Below are 19,037 nucleotides of genomic sequence, written 5' to 3' on the forward strand. Positions count from 1 at the left end.
TTGACAATAATGTCAGGGCCATTCAATGGCGAAAGAATATGGTCCTGGGGCAATAGATATCCACATGCAAAAGAATAACATTGGACCTCTATCTCACACGATAAAAAATAACTCAAAATAGATCACAGACCTAAGCATATGAGCTAAATTATAAAACTTTTAGAAAACAATCCAAGGTATTCATGACCTTGGATTAGGCAAATCCTTCATAGATATGATACCAAAAGTACAAGTGACCAAAAATACTGGATTTTATCAAAACTAAAAACTTGTTCTTCAAAGGATGCAATCAAGACAATGAAAAGACAACCTCTAGGAGAAAATATTTACAAATCATAGAACTCATAAAGGTCTTGTATCTAGAATATATAAAGATCTCTTACTTAATAATAAAAAGACAAATAACCCAATTAAAAAATAGGCAAAGGATCTGAATAGATATGTCTCCAAAGAAAATACACAAATAGATAGTAAATTGTATGAAAAGATGCTTGACACCATTAGTCTTTAGGGAAATGCAAATTAAAATACCAATGAGATACCACTTCACACCACTAAGATGACTATAATAGAAAAGACGTAATAACAAATATTGGCAAGATGTGGAGAAATTGGAACCCTCTTATACTGCTGATGGGGATGTAAAACGGGACAGTCACTTTAGAAAACAGTCTGGAAGATCCTGAAAAGAGCAAATACATGATCTAGCAATTCAGTTCTTAGGTCTATATACCCAAGAGAAATAAAAAGTCTATGTTTACCAAAAAAAAAACTTGTACAAGAAGATTCATAACCACATTATTTATAATAACCAAAAAGTAGAAACAATTCAAATGTCTAAAAATTGATGAATAGATAAACAAAATGTGGAAAATTCATACAATGGAATATTATTCACTCATCAAAGGAATAAAGTACTCGTACATGATACAACATGGAGGAACCTTAAAAATATTATGCTAAGTGGAAGAAGCCATGCTGCCCAACCTTCTGTTCTGACTTTTATCTGGGCATCCTGGTCCCTCTAGGCCCCACTCCTCTAATCCACCTTCCCAGACCAGGTCACACTCAACATCTCAGTCCCCTTGGAGCAGGAAGTTTGGCCTTTCTTTTCTTCTCAGAATTGCTGTGCCATTGAAACCCTATAGTTACAGTTCCCAGGCTTTAGAAGCTTTGCATGTATTCATAAGGACCTAAAAACAAACATTTATGCTCTCAGCTACATAGGTTAAAATTACAGATATAATTGTAAATTTTATCTATAATTTCAGATTGACAATTTTTAATGATCTTTTTGCAAAATACGCCATTATGATGCCAAGTGGTTATCTTTACTCACTTGTATAACTTTAGATATTTTTCTTTATTTACACATTTTAATTAACATATTAATATAGAATACAGGTGTGTTATTAAACAGACGATATCAGAAAACTAAAGCGAAGACACTTTACAAAGCCAATTTCTGGCCTTCAAGTGGCCCCCGAGGCCTCAGAATTTGCTGTTCATCAGGTAAGCGGTACAGGTCCCAACTGCCTGACCCGGCACTGGCGACCACACCCCTGGAGCGCCGGACCTAAGCTGCACTGGACAAATTGGGCCTATCGGCCGTATCTCCTCCTCCCCTCGCCCCGCCTCTTTGCCCTGGAGTCTCTCGGCTTTGGTAGAGGCGGGGGCAGCTGCAATCCTCGGCTCTGATCCAGGCCGCCGCTTCCAGGTGAGTGAGCAAATCCATTTTCTGGCGGGCCACCGCTGTCGCGCACTAGTACTGAGGGTTTGACCCTCCCTACCAGTTGGAATGTGGGGTTCGCGAGTGGAGGAAGAGTGAGGGAGACCTCTGGAGTTTTGAGTTGACTCAAGTTTGGGAAGGGAGCACAGAAGGGGCACTTTTGGAGCTAGGAGTAGTTTGTGTAAAGGGCAATGGTAGTTAAACCCTGAATCTGGGAGCTAAAGGTTGTAGGGGAGGCAGTTCCGGAAGTTTTGTTGAGGAATCACGGCAAACCACGAGACTGGCCTGGATTCAGAGGTCAGTGACCCCCTCCCCCCAGCTGCAGCCTGTCCGCTCCAGGAAGTGAGCACCGTTTATCCTCCACCCCAGGAGGTCTGATTCCTCCCAGGGACGGTTGGGAGATGAGCCTTGTGCGGTCAGCCGGACCTGCTGCGTCTCTTCCAAGGCCGGGGCTGGCTGAGGAGCCCTGCCTTTTGGGAAGAGAGGGAGAGTTCGGAAAAAGATCAACGAGGGAGCGCCCGCTCTTCCTTGGAATCTGTTTAAAACTCCTTGGTTTCCTCTAGACGGCTTTGAGCACCCGATGCTGTCACATTTGGAGCTGCTCTGGCTTCTGGTTACTTCTCTGTGCCTGTCACAGGGAGAAGTCTGCCGTTCTATGAGTGAGCCACTTGTCACTTTTGGCAGAGGCGACAGGGCAAGAGATGAAGTCCCAACTCTTTCTCAGAGCTTATGGTATGGATTATTTTATCTTTATTTCTTTTTCATCCTCACCGCAAATGAGCTCAGTGAGATTAGGGACAATGCTTAATCAGTCAGTTCATCAAGACAGAAACGTGTGGTTAAGGGCAAGTAGCTGCCGCCAGCCTGCCTGTGTTCAAAGTCTGGCTGTGACCCTTGGAGGCTGTGTGACCCCGACTCGTACTTGACCTCTTTGAACTTCAGTTTCTTCTATCTATAAAATCGACAGAGTAATGTTTATATCCTAGAGTTTGGGTGAGGATTAAGTGACACAGAGGTTTAAACACATGGGAGAGTGCCTGACACATAGTAAATACTCAAAATTTTTAAATTGTTGTTATTGACAGACTCAATGCCTCGCTTAAAAAAATGCAGAATCAACACAATTTTTGAAAGAATAGAGTAAGGAATAAAATATGTTAATGCGCTGTGATAAAGGGGAATATGACTACTTCTGACGTCTAAACAAGTTAAAAATACAATAGTTTTAAAATTAGGAATTACAAATATAATATCACAACTTGAGAGAACAACCAAAAATGATAAGAATTTTATGATCTGTCCTAAAAAAAAATCCTCAGTTAATGGATTATCTAACACTCAGGGAGAAAAATATCTGTGCAGGACAATATTTTAATTAATTTGCGAAGTTATTAAATCATTAGTTTTGAATTCATGGGGTAGTGATTCTTTTTGAAGTGAAATTTGAAAAATACTTGAAGCTGATCATGTTCCAATTTGACTATTTATTGACTGCATCCTATTAGATAAACGATTCTAGACAATAAAGTAGAATATAACCCTACTCAAAGGCAAAAAATATTATTTCGAAAGCACAAGAAGGCCAACTCACTTATGAATGCACTTGCTACCTATTTAGATTTTTACTCCATTTTCACTAGAGCTCCCAGCTGGGGGGCAGTCCTGCCCATGTTTTCTCACATTCATTCTGATCCCCCAGCCTGGACCGGCCTTTAATATCCCCTGGCCAGTCGGTGACGTTTATTCTGAAAGCTGTTTGGATATTGTGTCGTGAGCTTCCATTCTAATACAGTCATATGCCTAAGACGGTCTAATTCTAATACCTGTAGATGCTACAGATCTAAATATCAGTCCATTCTCTGCCTCCCCTCCCCACACTTTCTAGCTATTTTGCACCCTAAATTGCGTCCTCTTGGGAAGAAAACTCCCTTATTGAAAGCAGTGCTTCTGAAGCCCTACTGTGCATACATATCAGTTGGAGATCTTGTTAAAGTGTAGATGCTGAACTTGTCCTGGTGAGAGCAAGACATTGTGCATAAAGAGCTCCATTGGATGCCCATGCTGCTAGTTAGAAGACCACATGACCCTCTTTATTCAGGCATTCGCTTCTGATTTAACTCTTCCCACCTGGCCATGAATTTGGCTTCTTTCATTTGCTAATTTTATCCACAAGGCTCTAGGACCTCAGGCTCTGGGAGCTGCACTCCACACAGCCAGACTGGCATCTCTTAGCCTATCCACACTGTTCTTGAGACATGGCCTCAGTCGGAGACTCAGTCGGCCTTCTATGTCTCCTCTGGGCTATGCTCAGCAGCAGCAGCCGATGGTCAAGGGCCTGCTGGTACCTGGGCAAGGGTTACTCAAACTCTTGCTAACTGTCTGTTCCCCTTCACAATTTCTTCCTTTCTCCAGGCTTATCTTTATACCCTTTGACAAGAGACATTAACTTTTACATAATGTTTTCTGTTCCAGAATCTTTCTCTGTCTTGAATATGTAAAGTAGTGCAGTAAATGGAAAAGAAATATAGAGATATAATGGGGCCACATAGATAATTTTAAATTTTCTAGTGGCTTCATTAAAAGTTAGAAGAAACAGATGAAATTGATTTTAATATATTTTATTTAACTCACTGCATCCAAAATATTGGAACGTGCAATCAATATAAAAAAACTATTAATGAGATATTTCAGATTATTTTTTCTTATTAAATCTTTGAAATCTGGTGTGTATTTTATACTTAAAACATCTTTTCTTTTTTCAAATTTTATTTATTTATTTATTTATTTATTTATTTATTTATTTATGAGGAAGTTTGGCCCTGAGCTAACATCTGTTCCTAATCTTCCTCTTTTTGCTTGAGGAAGATTGTCACTGAGCTAATATCTGTGCCAGTCTTCTTCTATTTGATGTGGTATGCCTCCACAGTGTGGCTTGACTAGCAGTGCTAGGTCCACACCAGGGATCTGAACCCATGATTCCCAGGCTGTCAAAGTGAAGTGTGCACACTTAACCACTATACCACCATGCTGTCCCCTAACACATCTTATTTTCAACTAGCCAAATTTCGGGTGCTCAATAACCACATGTAGCTGCCATATTTGACAACACAGTTCTAATCTGTGCTTGGAAGAAGATCAGAAAGCCTTGACTTCGATTTTCCTCATTGCATTTCTTCTTTGTTTTGATTTTGTCAGCTCTAATGAGTTATAATTTATGTCTGGTAAATCATCAATTTTAAGCATATAATTCTGAGTTTTGACATGTATACAGATGTGTAACCACCAGCACAATCATGATATATAAAGGGCATTTCTATCACCCCCAAAATTTCCTTGACCCTTTGTAATTCATCTTCTCACAGCCCAGGTCCTGGGATCCACTAATCAGCTTTCAAATAGGAATTTTCAAATTTCTATATTTCAAATAAACCAAGTGTAGCTTTGTCTTTTCTAGGATTTCACATAAATGGAATCATATAGTAACTTATCTTTTCTGTCTGGCTTCTTTCACTTTGCATAACGCTTTTGGGATTTATTTTGAGATTTATCTTGTGTGTTGTATGTATCAGTAGTTACATTTTATTATTTGGTAATGTGCTATTGTTTGGATATACCACGCTGTGCTTGTTCATTTGCCAGTTAATGGTTTTTATGGATTATTTCCAGTTTTTGACTATTAACAAAGGTTATCAATCATTGGTCCAATTTCTTAAAAAAAAAAGGCTCATCAGGCTGTCTATTTCTTCTGGTGTGAGTTTTGGTAAATTGTGCCTTTTAAGAATTGGTCCATTTCATCTAGGTTATCAAATTTATGGGCAGAGAGTTGTTCATAGTAGTCCTTTATTATACCTTTAATGTCCGTGGGATCTGTAGTGATGCTCCCCTTCCATTTCTGATATTAGTAATTTGAGTCCTTTCTCTTTTATTCTTAGTTAGCCTGACTAGAGGTTTATAGGTTTTATTGATCTTTTCAAATTCAATTATTTTTAACCTTAATAATTTCATAAAATAGCACATTTGTTTCCATTGTGATGCCCCAGTGCCAACATTAAGTTTATAAGCTCAGCAGTAAGTTATAATTTTAATTCCACTGTGAAGTTAATTGCTCATCTTTTGTGTTAGGTGCAGTGCTGGGCTCTGGGATACATGGAAAATCAGGAGAGACTGGGCCTCTGCCCTCAGAAGCCTAATTTCACACAGGTAATAGACACTCATAGTATAGTGTGCTAAGTGAGGTTATGTAGGTGTGTTAGGAGATGTTAGCAAATCAACTAAGTGCCCATTTCCCATAGGTGTGATTAATTTGGTTAAATGCCAGTGTCTCAGATGATAAGTAAATACTTTTGTAATACCAAGTAGTTGCTCAGTTTTCATTAATTGTTAACAATGTTATTCTGTACCCTTTATGGAGAAGAGGAATATATTCAAATCCTGGATCTACCACTTGGACCAATTACCTAACCTCTCTGGCCCTCAGTTTATACAATTATAAAATGGGGTAGAAGGGACACTCAGTATTGTTATAAAGAATTACTGAGTTGTTGCATGCAGAATAATTAGATTATTGCCCGGTACATAACAGACTTTCAAGAAATACTTAGTGTTAACATTGCTGTTACGGAACAGGGCAAAGCTGATGAATGTGTCCAGTACATGCAAAAGCACCAGAGTGCACTAGGTGGCAGCACTGAGGTCCCATTTTTCAGCTCTAAATCTCTAGCAATGCTCTATATTCGCCCTGTTCAGCTGTGCTGTGTCTCACAGAGCATTTTTTCTTAGTTTCGGACACTTTCTCACCCTTTCTTCTGAAAGGCCCTATTGTTCTGACAGGCATTTGATGTTTTTTATCCTATCAGGCCCTCAAGAGGGGAAAATTGGTGCAAATTACAGGACTTTGTGTTCTTAAATTATGCCCACACTGACGGTGTTGAACATCAGTGTACATCTGCCTTTACTGGAGGACAAGTCAAAGAAAAATTATGGAATTACACCTTCTCTCAGCTGCCCTGTGGCCTATCCTACATGTGAAGGTCATAACTCTGACCAGGGCTAGTGTGCCTTCAATTAGGCAGTGCATCTGTGAGCTGGCTCATGTTTAGTGGCCCCAATAAGACTCCAGCTAAGCAAGCAAAGCGAATGGCTTCCAATGAAAGTGATTCAATTTGTTGGAACAGTAAAAATAAATAAATAAATAATAGAAAATGTCTAAAAAAATTCTCAGTGTGATTTAAGACAACAGTAATATAATTTAACAACTGAAAACTTCCAAGAATAAGAATAAATGTGTTTTTCAATAAGGGCATCTATTTTAATTCAGCACAGAAAAAAGTAAAGTTAGAGTAAGTCCCAGCATCTCTAGTTGTCTAGTAAGAGAAGCTCCGAGCTTTCTTAACTGGCCCTTGAGCCAGGCACACGGAAACTACTGGGTCAGGTCCAGCTTTCTCACATTGTCCTTAAATGCCATCATATTAAATCTTGTTATGAATTGAGATAGTGGGTTTTTCTCATAGGTCTAAAAGAAGAAGATATGAAAAGGGGTGAGAAAGTGATTCATTCATTCTTAAAACTAATATTTATATAGAGCTCTCCATCTACCAGACCTCGGTCTATCCCCAGTAAAAATACTGAAGAGGCCCACTTCCTCATGGTGAGTGGGAAGAGCACTGAATATCGAAAGGAGTAACAGTGTAAGTGTAGTGATAACTAGTTTTTATTGAGAATATTTTACACATTGGCACGGATAATTATTGCAACTGCACCATGAGCGAGGAATTGATTTCAGTACACACAAAAGATTAGACCATATCTCAGATCGGGAATTACTGCAGTGTTCCAGAACGAGAGACTGGTAAATTCACGATTAAGAACTGGGTCTACATTACTCTAGAGCCACTGCCGTCTCTTCTGCCCCACACTGCCAGGGAAAAGGGGCAGCCTGAGTCCCTGGGATGTGCCGCCTAGAATGAAGCAGAATTAGACTGCAGAAGGAGCCTGCAGATAACTTAGGAGGAGCTGTAGGATATCTTTAAATGCGGAGAAGGAGGAGAATGCTGTGCTGAATCAGTACAGCCAAAAATGAGACAAGCACCAGTCAGGAACTGGATAGAAAGAAGCTGAGCCACTTTGTGACCTGAGTGCCTTGCAGGTGGCGTGGGTGACATGAAGAAAACATTCTCTCCCTTTAAGAACCAGATGGGCCACTGTATTAGGGTGGTTAACAACCTGAGATTTGGAATTGCATAAAACTAGATTAGAATCTTCACTTTGTCACTTATTTACTCTGAGACTTTTGATAATTAAATATCTTAAGAAATACACTTTTCATATTTGTAAAATAGGTGTTATTAAACTTACCTGATAGAATTACTGTGGGATTAGATTATATAATGCCTGTAAGAGATCAGCATTGCCTAGCACATGACTATCATAAAACGGCATCTATGATGATTTTCTGCCTTCCTTCCACTATTCCTTGAAACAAATACCTTCCTGCAGACATGTATGTTTGCATTAATAATCGTTGTCTTTGGCTATGTCTTCAAAAATGAATTTGTTTCCTATTGGGAGTCTAAATGGTACCTTGGAGAGTATTTATTTCATTCATCATTGTCTCCCCATACCAACTATAGCACTATGCTTAACTCTGAGATCCTCCCCCATAGCATGCCTTGTGTGAAAGCTGTGAGGTTGAGAGCACCCTGAATTAGAAGTCACAAGGTAGCCTCCCTCTCTTCTTTTGTCCCTCTTATACAATTTTGTTTATTGATGTATAGTTCACATACCATAAAATTCACCCTTTAAAGGTATAGAGTTTAATGTTTTTCTTGGTATAATCACAAAGCCATTCAGCCAGCATCACTATCTAATTCCAGCATATTTTCATCACCCCCAAAGGAAACCTCAAACGCATTAGCAATTTCTCCCCATTCTCTCTCCCACCAGCCCCCGGCAACTGCTGATCTACTTCCTGTATCTATAGATTTACCTACTCTGCACATTTCTATGAATGGAATTATATAGTGTGTGTTTTTGTGTGTCTGGCTTCATTCACTTAGCATAGTGTTTTCAAGGTTGGTGCGTGTTGTAGCATGTATTGATACTTCATTCCTCCCTTCCCCTCATTTTTATCCTTTTCTCCCATTAGTTATTCCAAAATACTTTCCCTAAATGCTGTAAGATCTCTTTGGTCCAGCCACCCCATCTGCCTACCTCTTCCTCAGGTCTTTTCTCTCTGGACTATCCTATCTCTAGAATATGTGTGGCCTCAACCACGCCACCTGTCTCCTCTCTCACTGACACAGGAGCCCCCTAAAGCTCCAGTCAAAGTTTATTAGGTAAAATTTTTTCATCAAATGGGAACTTTCCCATTTCCATATCCCAAAGCACTGAGTCTGTGCCTGACGTTTACTAGCCTTACCACTGACTATCTTTTGTTAAAGTTATGAGGTTGAGGACAGAGCTTTAAACAATGACCCTGGACATATTCAGTTATGCCAACTCTATGACTTAGGAGATGTGTGTTTTTCTAAAGTCACTTAGTGTCTTTATTTCTTTATTAAAGGACCCAAAATTCTTATTTATTCAGTTTTCCTTCAGGGATAAGGAAAGCAGGTGAATGTGACATCTAAATCACAATTGGTTTCATAAAAGTGTTAGTTGTGAAACTATTACCTTGCGTCATTGTGGTTGATGTTGTATCTTTGGGTTTTTCTGGGAAGGTGACCATGAGCGATGAAAGGGCTCTGTGTGGAGCAGAGCTGTTAGAAGGTGGAAGTTTCTTCACAATAAATGATGCCTCGGATCTTGGAGATTAGATACTGGAGAGCAACACCAGAGTGATGGCAAAGAGATGAACAAGCTCATGAGAAAGGTCTAATCATTTATAGAGGGCTGAGGAGGTTCTAGATTTTTATTCCTGAGGAGTTGAGGACCTGTGTGTTGGGTACTGTGCTAGATTCTGAGGGTATGGTAACAAAGAAAATGGGTCTCTGATCTCATGGAGCTTATATTCTAGTGGGAGGATTAAGACAATTAAATATACATATTAGGTGGTGATAAGAAAAGCAGGTAAGTATACGGAGAGTGATTGTATGGGTGGCCATGCTTTAGCTAGGCTCGACAGCAGACCCTTCTGATAAGGGAACATGCAAGGAGAGAGTTGAATGAAGTCAGAGAGTCATGCAGATATCAGGATGAAGGGTCTTCCTTGCAGCAGGAACAGCAAGTGCAAAAATACCAAGGCAGCAGTGTATTTTGGTGCTTTTAACATTGAGGCTGTGTTTTGGTGGGCTGGGAAAAGGTCAAATAGATGGTGGTGCAAATAGGCCACTCCTCTCCAGGGCCTCAGTTTGTCCCTGCATCTAATAGGAGTAAAAGGAAATCATAATCATTGTACTAATGCAAGTGCAAATTGATGTCTGCTATGAGCCGGGGTAAAGAATGTGTTTGAAGTTAGAATGAGCAGCCCTGTTACCTCAGGGGTCTCCCCTCTTTATTCAGGACAATCAGCCTCCCAGCTTTTTCCCTCATTTCTTACCCTGATCCTTTTTTGTTTGCCCGTTTACCCAGGATTCTGTAAGCAGAGAGCACCTTAGCAGTCAGGGCTGGGTGGGCAGGAGCCAGAAGAATGGCCACAATGACTTCAGCAGTACTGGTGGACATACGAGATGAGGTGACCTGCCCCATCTGCCTGGAGCTCCTGACAGAACCCGCGAGCATAGACTGTGGCCATAGCTTTTGCCAAGCCTGCATCACAAGGATCAGCAAGGAATCGATGATCAGCCAAGAAGGGGAGAGCAGCTGTCCTGTGTGCCAGAGCAGCTACCAGCCTGGGAATCTGCGGCCTAATCGGCACCTGGCCAACATAGCAGAGAGGGTCAGAGAGGTGGTGTTGGGCTCTGGGAAGCAGCTGAAGGTGAATCTTTGTGCACATCATGAAGAAAAACTCCAGCTCTTCTGTAAGGAGGATGGGAAGCTAATTTGCTGGCTCTGTGAGCGCTCTCAGGAGCACCGTGGTCACCACACGTTCCTCATGGAGGAGGTTGCCCAGGAGTACCAGGTAAAAGACCAGGATGGAGGGAAGGCAGGGAGGAGGAGACTTCCTCCCTTAGCAGGAGATTTCAACTTCATGCTCTAATCTAATTTCTTGGTAATCCTCCCATTTAGCTAGAGGAATGAACCTAGAAAATGCCTCCCTGGCCAAGAGTAGAGACTTCGTCCCTTTCTGGCTGCTCAAATCAGCTCTACATGGCCTTATGAGTAGAGGATGCCACTGGGGGCAAATAATGGGCTTGGTGGATTGGGTGTGGGGGATATGTTGGCAATGAGGGTAAAGGAGTTAAAGTGCTACATGACTAGGTTCTTTCCCTAAAGGAAAGAGAATCAGCCTGTTCCCATTGGTGTCAATTCTCCATATATTAAAGATACTTTGGCCTCTCAGTTTTTCATCCCAGGGTAGGACAGGCTTCTGAGGTCAGCATAATCTCTACCCTATTCATTCTACGTCTAGGCACTGAAATAATTTAACACTTTGCCTTGCTTGACTTGATGTGTTTCTTCCAGGAGAAGTTCCAAGAGTCTCTGAAGAAGCTGAGGCAAGAGCAGCAGGAAGCTGAGAAACTAAAAGCTGTTATTAGAGAGAAGAGGGTATCCTGGAAGGTAAGAGAGATTCTCCCTGAAGGTGTCCTGGGACAGGAATCAGGGCAGGGTATGGGAGCCAAGGGCAAAGGAGACCTGGTCCTCTCTGTTCCCTGATTTGGCCAGAAGAGCTTCCCTTTGCCTAGTCCTTCACTGCAACCCTTCCAGACAAGGGTATTGTTCTTGGTGTAGGATGAGGGACAAAGAAAGGGGAGTTAGAAAATGAACATATCAAAAGAGAATCCAGGTTTTTGAAGACAACCACTTAGGAGAGGAGCGACGACCATTGGCATCCCCTAATTCCTGATTCTGGACCTTATTCTGCAGTTCAAGATCTGAAACCTCCTAGAAAGACAGGTTAGGCCAGGCCAATCATTCCTACCTCAATACTCAAAACTGGAATGGGAGGCTGATGCAGAGGCATGAGAAGCCAAGAGGCTGCCTGGAATCTAAACCTCACCCAGGAATCATGATCTCTATCTAGGAAGACTAGATAAGGCAGCCTGGGGCTCGTGGTCTGGGAAGAACTGAAGGGAAAATAGACGAGGGAAAGAACAGGTTCTGTAGGACTTACTCCCCCATTTACTCCCCCTCTCTCATTGAGACCAGGCCGGAAAAGCAGTGCTGAGCCTGTCTCCCCCATCCCTTATAGAGGAGACCCTCAGCTCAACCAACTAGCAGCCTCTTTCTCTTCCATGTTCCTGAAGAATCAGATGGAACCCGAGAGACACAGGATTCAGTCACAGTTTAATCAATTGAGAAGCATCCTGGACAAAGAGGAGCAGCGGCAACTGAAAAAGCTGGAGGAGGAGGGGAGGAAGGGGCTGAGTATTATAGAAGAGGCTGAGGATGAGCTGGTCCACCAGAGCCAGTCGCTGAGAGAGCTCATTTCCGATCTTGAGCGTCGGTGTCAGGGGTCAACAATGGAACTGCTACAGGTGAGACTCTTGCAGGAGCCCCCAATCGGAGAGTCAAGGCAAAGAGAGACTAACGTTTTTTCCCTTCTGATATGGGGCTGATATCGTGATGGGGGCAAGAATAATTCTTTGACCGTGTAGTGCCTCTTCCTTATTAAACTGTGTGGAGGTCACAGGTAAAGCATGGGATAATTAAAAGTACAAATGCTAAGGGGATGTCTCATTTTTTATTTATTATTTATAAAGGGTGGTCCAAAAGTTCGTTTGGTACTTTGGAGAAGATTTATTGCATCCAATGATGCTCTATAGCAGCATTTCTCGATCTTAGCACTATTGACATTTTAGGCTGGAAAATTCTTTGGTCCAAGGGCCTCCCATGTACATTGTAGTCCGTCAGCAGCATTCCTGGCTTCTACCTAATAGATGCTAGTAGCACTCCCTAACCTATGACAACCAAAAACCCTCCAGACATTGCCAAATGTCATTGGAGGGAACATATCCCTTCTTCTCCTCTTGAGCATCACTGGCCGTTAGGCCTTTTGTCTCTGATGCCTTGTTGGGATTTGACAGGTACTTTTCACCTAGTTAGTCACAGGCAAACATACCAAGCTCAAGTTCTTAGAGATTCTTTATGTAATCACCAGCCCTTCTTTGCTTTCACTCCTCTCTGGGGCAAAAACATTTAAAATGTTGTAGTAGAAGTTTGAACAGACCTTTTGAGGCACAAAGAAGACTGGGCTCTGGTCTATGGAGTGTGTGTGTTTAGGTTTGGAGAGTGCAACGTGTCAAGTCTAGAGAGATTTGATGGAGGAGCTTGAACTGAGGTTGAAATCTGAGCAGTGGTTTTCTCTGTAGAGTGAGTAGTGTGACCATGAAGTTGAAGCAGGATGTACCTTATGACACCCTATAACTTTCAGGCTGTTTCTTATTTTCTGTTTACCTTCTTGCTTTCTTCTTCCTCTCCCTTTACCATTGGAATAATCACTTCTTTATTCTTGGGCCCTAGTGTTAGGGGCATGGTGTAGTTACTTTCCACCTGTTGGAGCTTTTCCTCATTCACTGCTTCTGGTTTCACATCTTCATTTTGCTCTTCTTAACCTTGTTCCTCATCTTTGATTTGGATTACCCTAACCTTTTCTCCTTCCCTTTCTTCTTCTAGCCCCTCCACAGGCTCCTTGAACTGTAAAAAAATTGCTCCATAAGTACAAAAGGATCATCAATTTATATCACTAGTCCAGGCACCTGCCTAAACTCTCACACTTGTTAGTATGCTGCCCAAGGGACATTTTAACTTGAGTGTTATCTCAGAGCCAATTTTTCCGGAACTTGCCTATCATAGATATTCTTTCTTCTCTTTTCCATATCTGTATGACATTGTTGCCCATTAAGATTGGATAGCTGGATGCAAGCCCACAGCTTTCAAATTTCAAAATGTGAACCCTGAGAATAAAGCTAACATAAGAGAGAAATAGCCATGAAATAGCATCCTAATTTCATCTTTTGAGTTCCTCAGTACAGCTATGCCTTAAGATTGATATAATCTTGGATATTTGGTGTAAGTTGATACATCCACCAACTCTATCACTTTCAGTATTCAAGCCAGTTTGATTTGTGTTTCTGTCAAATGCATCCAAAAATAGTCCCAACACAGAGAAAATAGTCATTCCTGTATTATATCTATCGGACCATCAGCCTTTCCTCAGAGTCATTGAGGCATATAGAGCAGAAGTTAGGGAGATGAAATAGGAGGCCATAAGGCAGTTCTACTCAAATGAGGCAGGCAGTGGCAGTAATGGCAGTGAACAGCAAGTGGCTAAAAGAAGTCAAGGGTGTGAAATGGATGGGCTTGGACTAAGTTGAGACAGCAGGGTGAATATAAGGTAGTTTTTAGGACAGTACTTTGTCTAAATTTGGTGATGAATGGATGCTTGTTTCATTGAGGAAGGTGGAAGATAACAGAGGACACCTCATGGCTGCATGAAAGGTAAGTTTTCTTTTCAACTTCTTGAGTCAGTGGGGCCTGTAGCTCATTTGCTGGGGTATATATGAGAGCTCTCAGCAGAAGTACAGATTTGGGAATCATCAATGTGTGTGCATTAAAATCAAGAAAAATAGATGAAGTCAGTAAAGGTAGCTTAGAGGGTTGGAGGAGGTAAGGTTTGAGAAACAACCATATTTAAGGCCCTTGTATCCTCAGCATCAGAGAATGTAAGCAGCTCTAGGACAGGAATTATGACTTAATCATGTGAGATTCTCTGGGACCAGGCACAATGCCTAGCAAATAATAGATGATGTGCGTATATAACGTTATATATACATGCTTGACTGTAAAAACAAAGGTATTGTGAATGAATTAATCATCTCCCGACATCTCTAAATGATATCTTAGGGACAGTCTGCTCTGACTTCTTATCTCTACTTTATGGTCTCCATACTGGGGCCATCTTTATTCCCATCATATCACAGGGTGGTTGGGATGGGTTGAGGAACATGGATGAGGCTGTATTCGAGGACAAGGCCTATTACTCCTTGGTTTAACCTGTCTCTTTCCTCCCTAGGATGCGAGTGAAGTCACAGAAAGGTATGTGTAGGAGAATACAAAGTGATTTCCTTGGATTTACAAAAGATTCCTACACCCGTAGAGTTATCTTATGGTCAGTGGGGAAGGGAAAAAATGTCACGAGGCAGTGAAGATTTAGGACTGTGGTGTCTTGAGTTGCTCATCGTGAGAACTTTTGGGTGCCCTCAAATAGAAGGACTGGCTTGGTTTCTATGGCAGGAGAATTTGGGTGGTGGAAGGCCCCAAATTGCAGAATAAAATTAAGATTAAAGAGTTGCAGTATCATTGATGCCCCCAGTACTCCGTGATGGAACTCCTTTTCCACAAACCTCTGTACCTGCTTCCATCCCTGATTCCAGTAGTTTTTTGTCTGCCTCAAAATATGCAGGGATTTTCTTTGTCCTGTGTATTTTATCAGAAGGAAATTTCCCATCTGCGTCATTTGCTGATGTCCAAGAATCAGCTCCTGGGACATCTGCCTTAAATTTCCCTTTTTCTCTTGGCTTTGAAACAGTCCATGGCTTGCTACTTAATTCTCCTCAGACTTCCATTTTTCTCAATTCCAGTAAAAACATAGACCTGAGGTCTTGAGAAGAGTGGTTTCGGCCCTGGCACAAAACATGTTCTCTTCTGGATCACGTACTCTGGGATCTCATACAGCAAGGAAGCATCTAAAGTTGCCCACACACCTGGTACCTTCAAGCACATAACAGACACATGAAATGTGAAGCCTTTTGTCCCTTCTTAAGTCTTCACTCTCGGTTTGGAGGTGAGGACGTCTCCTTTCTCCAGCTAACGTAATATTCCCAGAGACAGTGAATCATAAGATGCTAGTCTGAAGGCCTTTCTCCCTAGGACTCTGGGAGACCCTAAATCCTAAATTCACAGACTCTTCAGAAAAGACATCTTCACTTGATAGTCTCAAAGGCCCAGCAACAGGGTCCTGATGATCTGCCTGTCAACACAGACAGCTCTAGCCCCTCCTGGTAGCCACTCTAAGATGGCACTGACGTTTTAAGTATTTTGTATCTTTTTAGAGGTAGCAAAGAATTTCCCAGCCATTATTTTATTTGAGTTTATACAATCTCTAGAAAGTAGAGGAAGAAGGGAAAATTATTGGATTTTACAAAAAATAACAAAACAAACAAACAAAAATGAGGCTTTGGGGGATTAAATCTTATCAAAATTTACACAGATGGTGAGAAGGTAGTGTTTAGTCCAGGTCTTCTGGCTCTAGTGTCAGGACTGTTTGCAGAATTGTGCTAGTTTTCTTCAGGAGAGTGTGTTGAAATTCATCAATGGGCTTGGGAGACGAAGGGGACAGAGGTGTTGGAGGAATCCAAGGTCAGCAGTATAGAAGATTCATAAGGTCTGTCATCTCTAGGAGTGAGTTCTGGACCCTGAAGAAGCCAGAAGCTCTCCCCACCAAGCTGAAGAGTGTGTTTCGGGCCCCAGATCTGAAAAAGATGCTGCGAGTGTTTAGAGGTGAGAGGATTCAGGGGACAGAGTTTGGATATAGGATTATTGTATGAGTAAGCAATAAGTAGAATAGAAGGTATAGTTGGTGTTTGGGAATAGTGGCAAAGAGAGAGATCAGAGGGGGTGGGACATAATGTGCTGAAGAAGGTGCAGTTCATATCTAAGGGGGAATGAAATGACCAGCTCATATCCTCGCAGAATTCCCTGCACACCACTTAGTGAGGTAAGGGGAGAGATATCAGACCTGAGACTGTTGGTTCTATGCATCCTGATTGACTCTTTCTATCAATGCAGAGCTGACAGATGTCCAAAGCTACTGGGGTAAGTAGAAACCATGGCTTCTTTGAGCTGACACATTCTTATCCTCTTTCACATGCTCCTCTCCAAACATACCCACACATAATCTCAGGTAGGGAGATGTTGATACCTACCCCCATCTCTCCAACACATAGTTCCAGTTCCTCCCACACTTCTGTTTATTCTCTTCTTAGTGTCATAAGACCCATGTACCCATTCTCATCTGCTGACATCGTACCTTTTTTCACAGTGGATGTGACTCTGAATCCACACACAGCTAATTTAAATCTCGTCCTATCCAAAAACCGGAGACAGGTGAGATTTGTGGGTGCTCAGCTGTCTGGGTCCCATCTGAAAGAGCATTATGACTGTGGTATCCTGGGCTCTCAACACTTCTCCTCAGGAAAACATTACTGGGAGGTAGATGTGGCCAAGAAGACTGACTGGATCCTGGGGGTGTGCAGTAATACAGAAGGACCTCCATTCTCTTTCAACCAGTTCATAAACAATCAGAACGTTTACTCCAGATATCAACCTCAAAGTGGATACTGGGTGATTGGGTTACATCATAAACATGAATATAGAGCCTATGAGGAATCTTCTGCTTCCCTGCTCCTCTCCATGATGGTGCCCCCTCGCCGCATTGGGATTTTCTTAGATTATGAGGCTGGCACCGTCTCCTTTTTTAATGTCACAAACCATGGCTTCCCCATCTACACCTTCTCTAAATATTACTTTCCTACTACCCTTTGTCCATATTTTAATCCTTGTAACTGTGTAGTCCCGATGACCCTGCGTCGCCCAAGCTCTTAAACGTTCTGTTCTCACCCACATCTGAGCAGTATCCTTTATTCTGAGACTTATCTGCACCTCAATCTCTCTCTTTTGCCCTTCTCTTTTTCTGCATTCTTACTTCTTTCCCTGTGAACATTTACTCAATGCTAGAATGCACCCAGTGGTGATGGTGAGCATCCTTGATGAATTAATTACATATCTTGAAATGAGTAGGGGATAGTTTTCAACATTTTACCATTAAACATGGTATTTGATAAAGATTTGTTTTGTTGATGCATGGGATCATTTTAGGAAGTTCTCCTCTATTAATTTGCTGTAAGTTTTTGTAGTGAATGGAAAACTGAATTTCAAGAGATATTGTCTCTGTAATTATTGAAATAATCGTGTCATTTTTCTTCTGTTATTGGAGTACATTCATTTGTTTTAATTTTTAAATCTAACACAAATTCTTGAAATAAATCACTAGTTTTCCCCAAATGCAATACTGGATTTGTTTTTGCTAATACACTGTTTAGGATTTGTTTTCATCTCTGTTTATGAAGGAAGTTGACTTGTAATTTTACATCATTGTAACATTGTTGTCAGGCTTTTATAAAATGCAATTAATGAGCAAAAAATCCTGTATTTTTGTATAAGTGTACATACAAGATTGAGTGCTAAATACTATTATACTGCTAATTTTGGTGACTTTAAATTCAAATTAAAGAAAGAGAGTGGAACTTCAGTTTTCACTACAGCCTTCATAGATCTTAAAAATTTAAGGGTAGTAATTGAAAAAGTAAAACAAAAAATCTTCCAAATGCATTGAAGTGAAAAAAGGTGAAATGAAGAAAATGATCAATAAAGACTTTTCTCCCAGAATGGGAGGAAAATGTTAAGAGGAAATAATTAATATAAAGCACTTTTAGGTAGAGAATGATTTTTTCCAGCTTCTTCACTCCCCTTTTTCTTTATTATACTCTAACATGAACAGCTAGTGAATGAGTGTCTATCACTGATAGAAAGGTGCTGTATGCTTTTGGAGCCAACTGTAAAAGATGTTATGAGGTGGATGTGAGGGTGGAAGTGAATATCAAGGAGTTGACTAGAGATGGCCATCTGGCATGGTAGCCAAGAGCCACCAGTGGCTATTGAGCATTTCAAATATGACTATTCTGAATTGAGATGTGCTGTAAGTGTAAAATGCACACCAGATTTTGAAGACTTAGTTCAAAAAATAATGTAAAATCTCTTATTAATAACTTTTATATTGTAGATTGCAATGATAATATTTTGAATATATTGGATTAAATAAAATATATATGAACTTCACCTGTTTTATTTCACTTTTTTACGTATATAGTAGAAAATTTAAAATTATATATGTGACTCACATTATATTTCTATTGGACAGCTCTTCTTGTAATGCAATTCCATCCCCAAGCGGGCCCTATTGTAAGGCAAGTATGTTCATCTCTACACAGACCCCTTACCCCTCTGAGGCATTTTTGTAGATGGTAATGGCAGAGAGAAGAGTATCTCAGCATATCTAGAAATTTACAACTTGGAAGATCACAGAAAGGGATCATGGTTAGATAATGACTCTGCCTAGTCCTGCCTTTAGCCCTCACTCTGTTTGACACTT

The 19,037-nt window shown here is 41.0% G+C and overlaps 1 protein-coding gene across 7 annotated transcripts; it reads left to right on the top strand.

Annotated features, from left to right (window-relative positions):
• Positions 1-1,593: 1,593 nt before the first annotated feature.
• On the top strand, positions 1,594-18,724 carry TRIM6 (tripartite motif containing 6). Of its 7 annotated transcripts, XR_011541170.1 has the most exons (10): positions 1,594-1,717; positions 5,852-5,929; positions 10,298-10,787; positions 11,291-11,386; positions 12,073-12,303; positions 14,228-14,266; positions 14,841-14,863; positions 16,227-16,327; positions 16,616-16,642; positions 16,869-18,298. XR_011541170.1 is itself a non-coding variant. In XM_070624200.1 (9 exons), exons 3-9 carry the CDS (start codon positions 10,356-10,358, stop codon positions 17,429-17,431), a joined length of 1,473 nt encoding a protein of 490 aa, XP_070480301.1. In that variant the 5' UTR covers positions 1,594-1,717; positions 5,852-5,929; positions 10,298-10,355; the 3' UTR covers positions 17,432-18,724. The 7 variants fall into 7 exon arrangements, 4 of the variants coding, with proteins under 4 accessions (XP_070480301.1, XP_008522422.1, XP_008522437.1 ...); XM_070624200.1 differs by lacking the exon at positions 14,228-14,266 and having other exon boundaries at positions 16,869-18,724; XR_011541171.1 differs by lacking the exon at positions 5,852-5,929 and having other exon boundaries at positions 1,633-1,717.
• Positions 18,725-19,037: the final 313 nt, after the last annotated feature.

Source organism: Equus przewalskii, chromosome 6 (genome assembly GCF_037783145.1).
Source record: "Equus przewalskii isolate Varuska chromosome 6, EquPr2, whole genome shotgun sequence".
NCBI classification, from domain to species: Eukaryota; Metazoa; Chordata; class Mammalia; order Perissodactyla; family Equidae; genus Equus; species Equus przewalskii.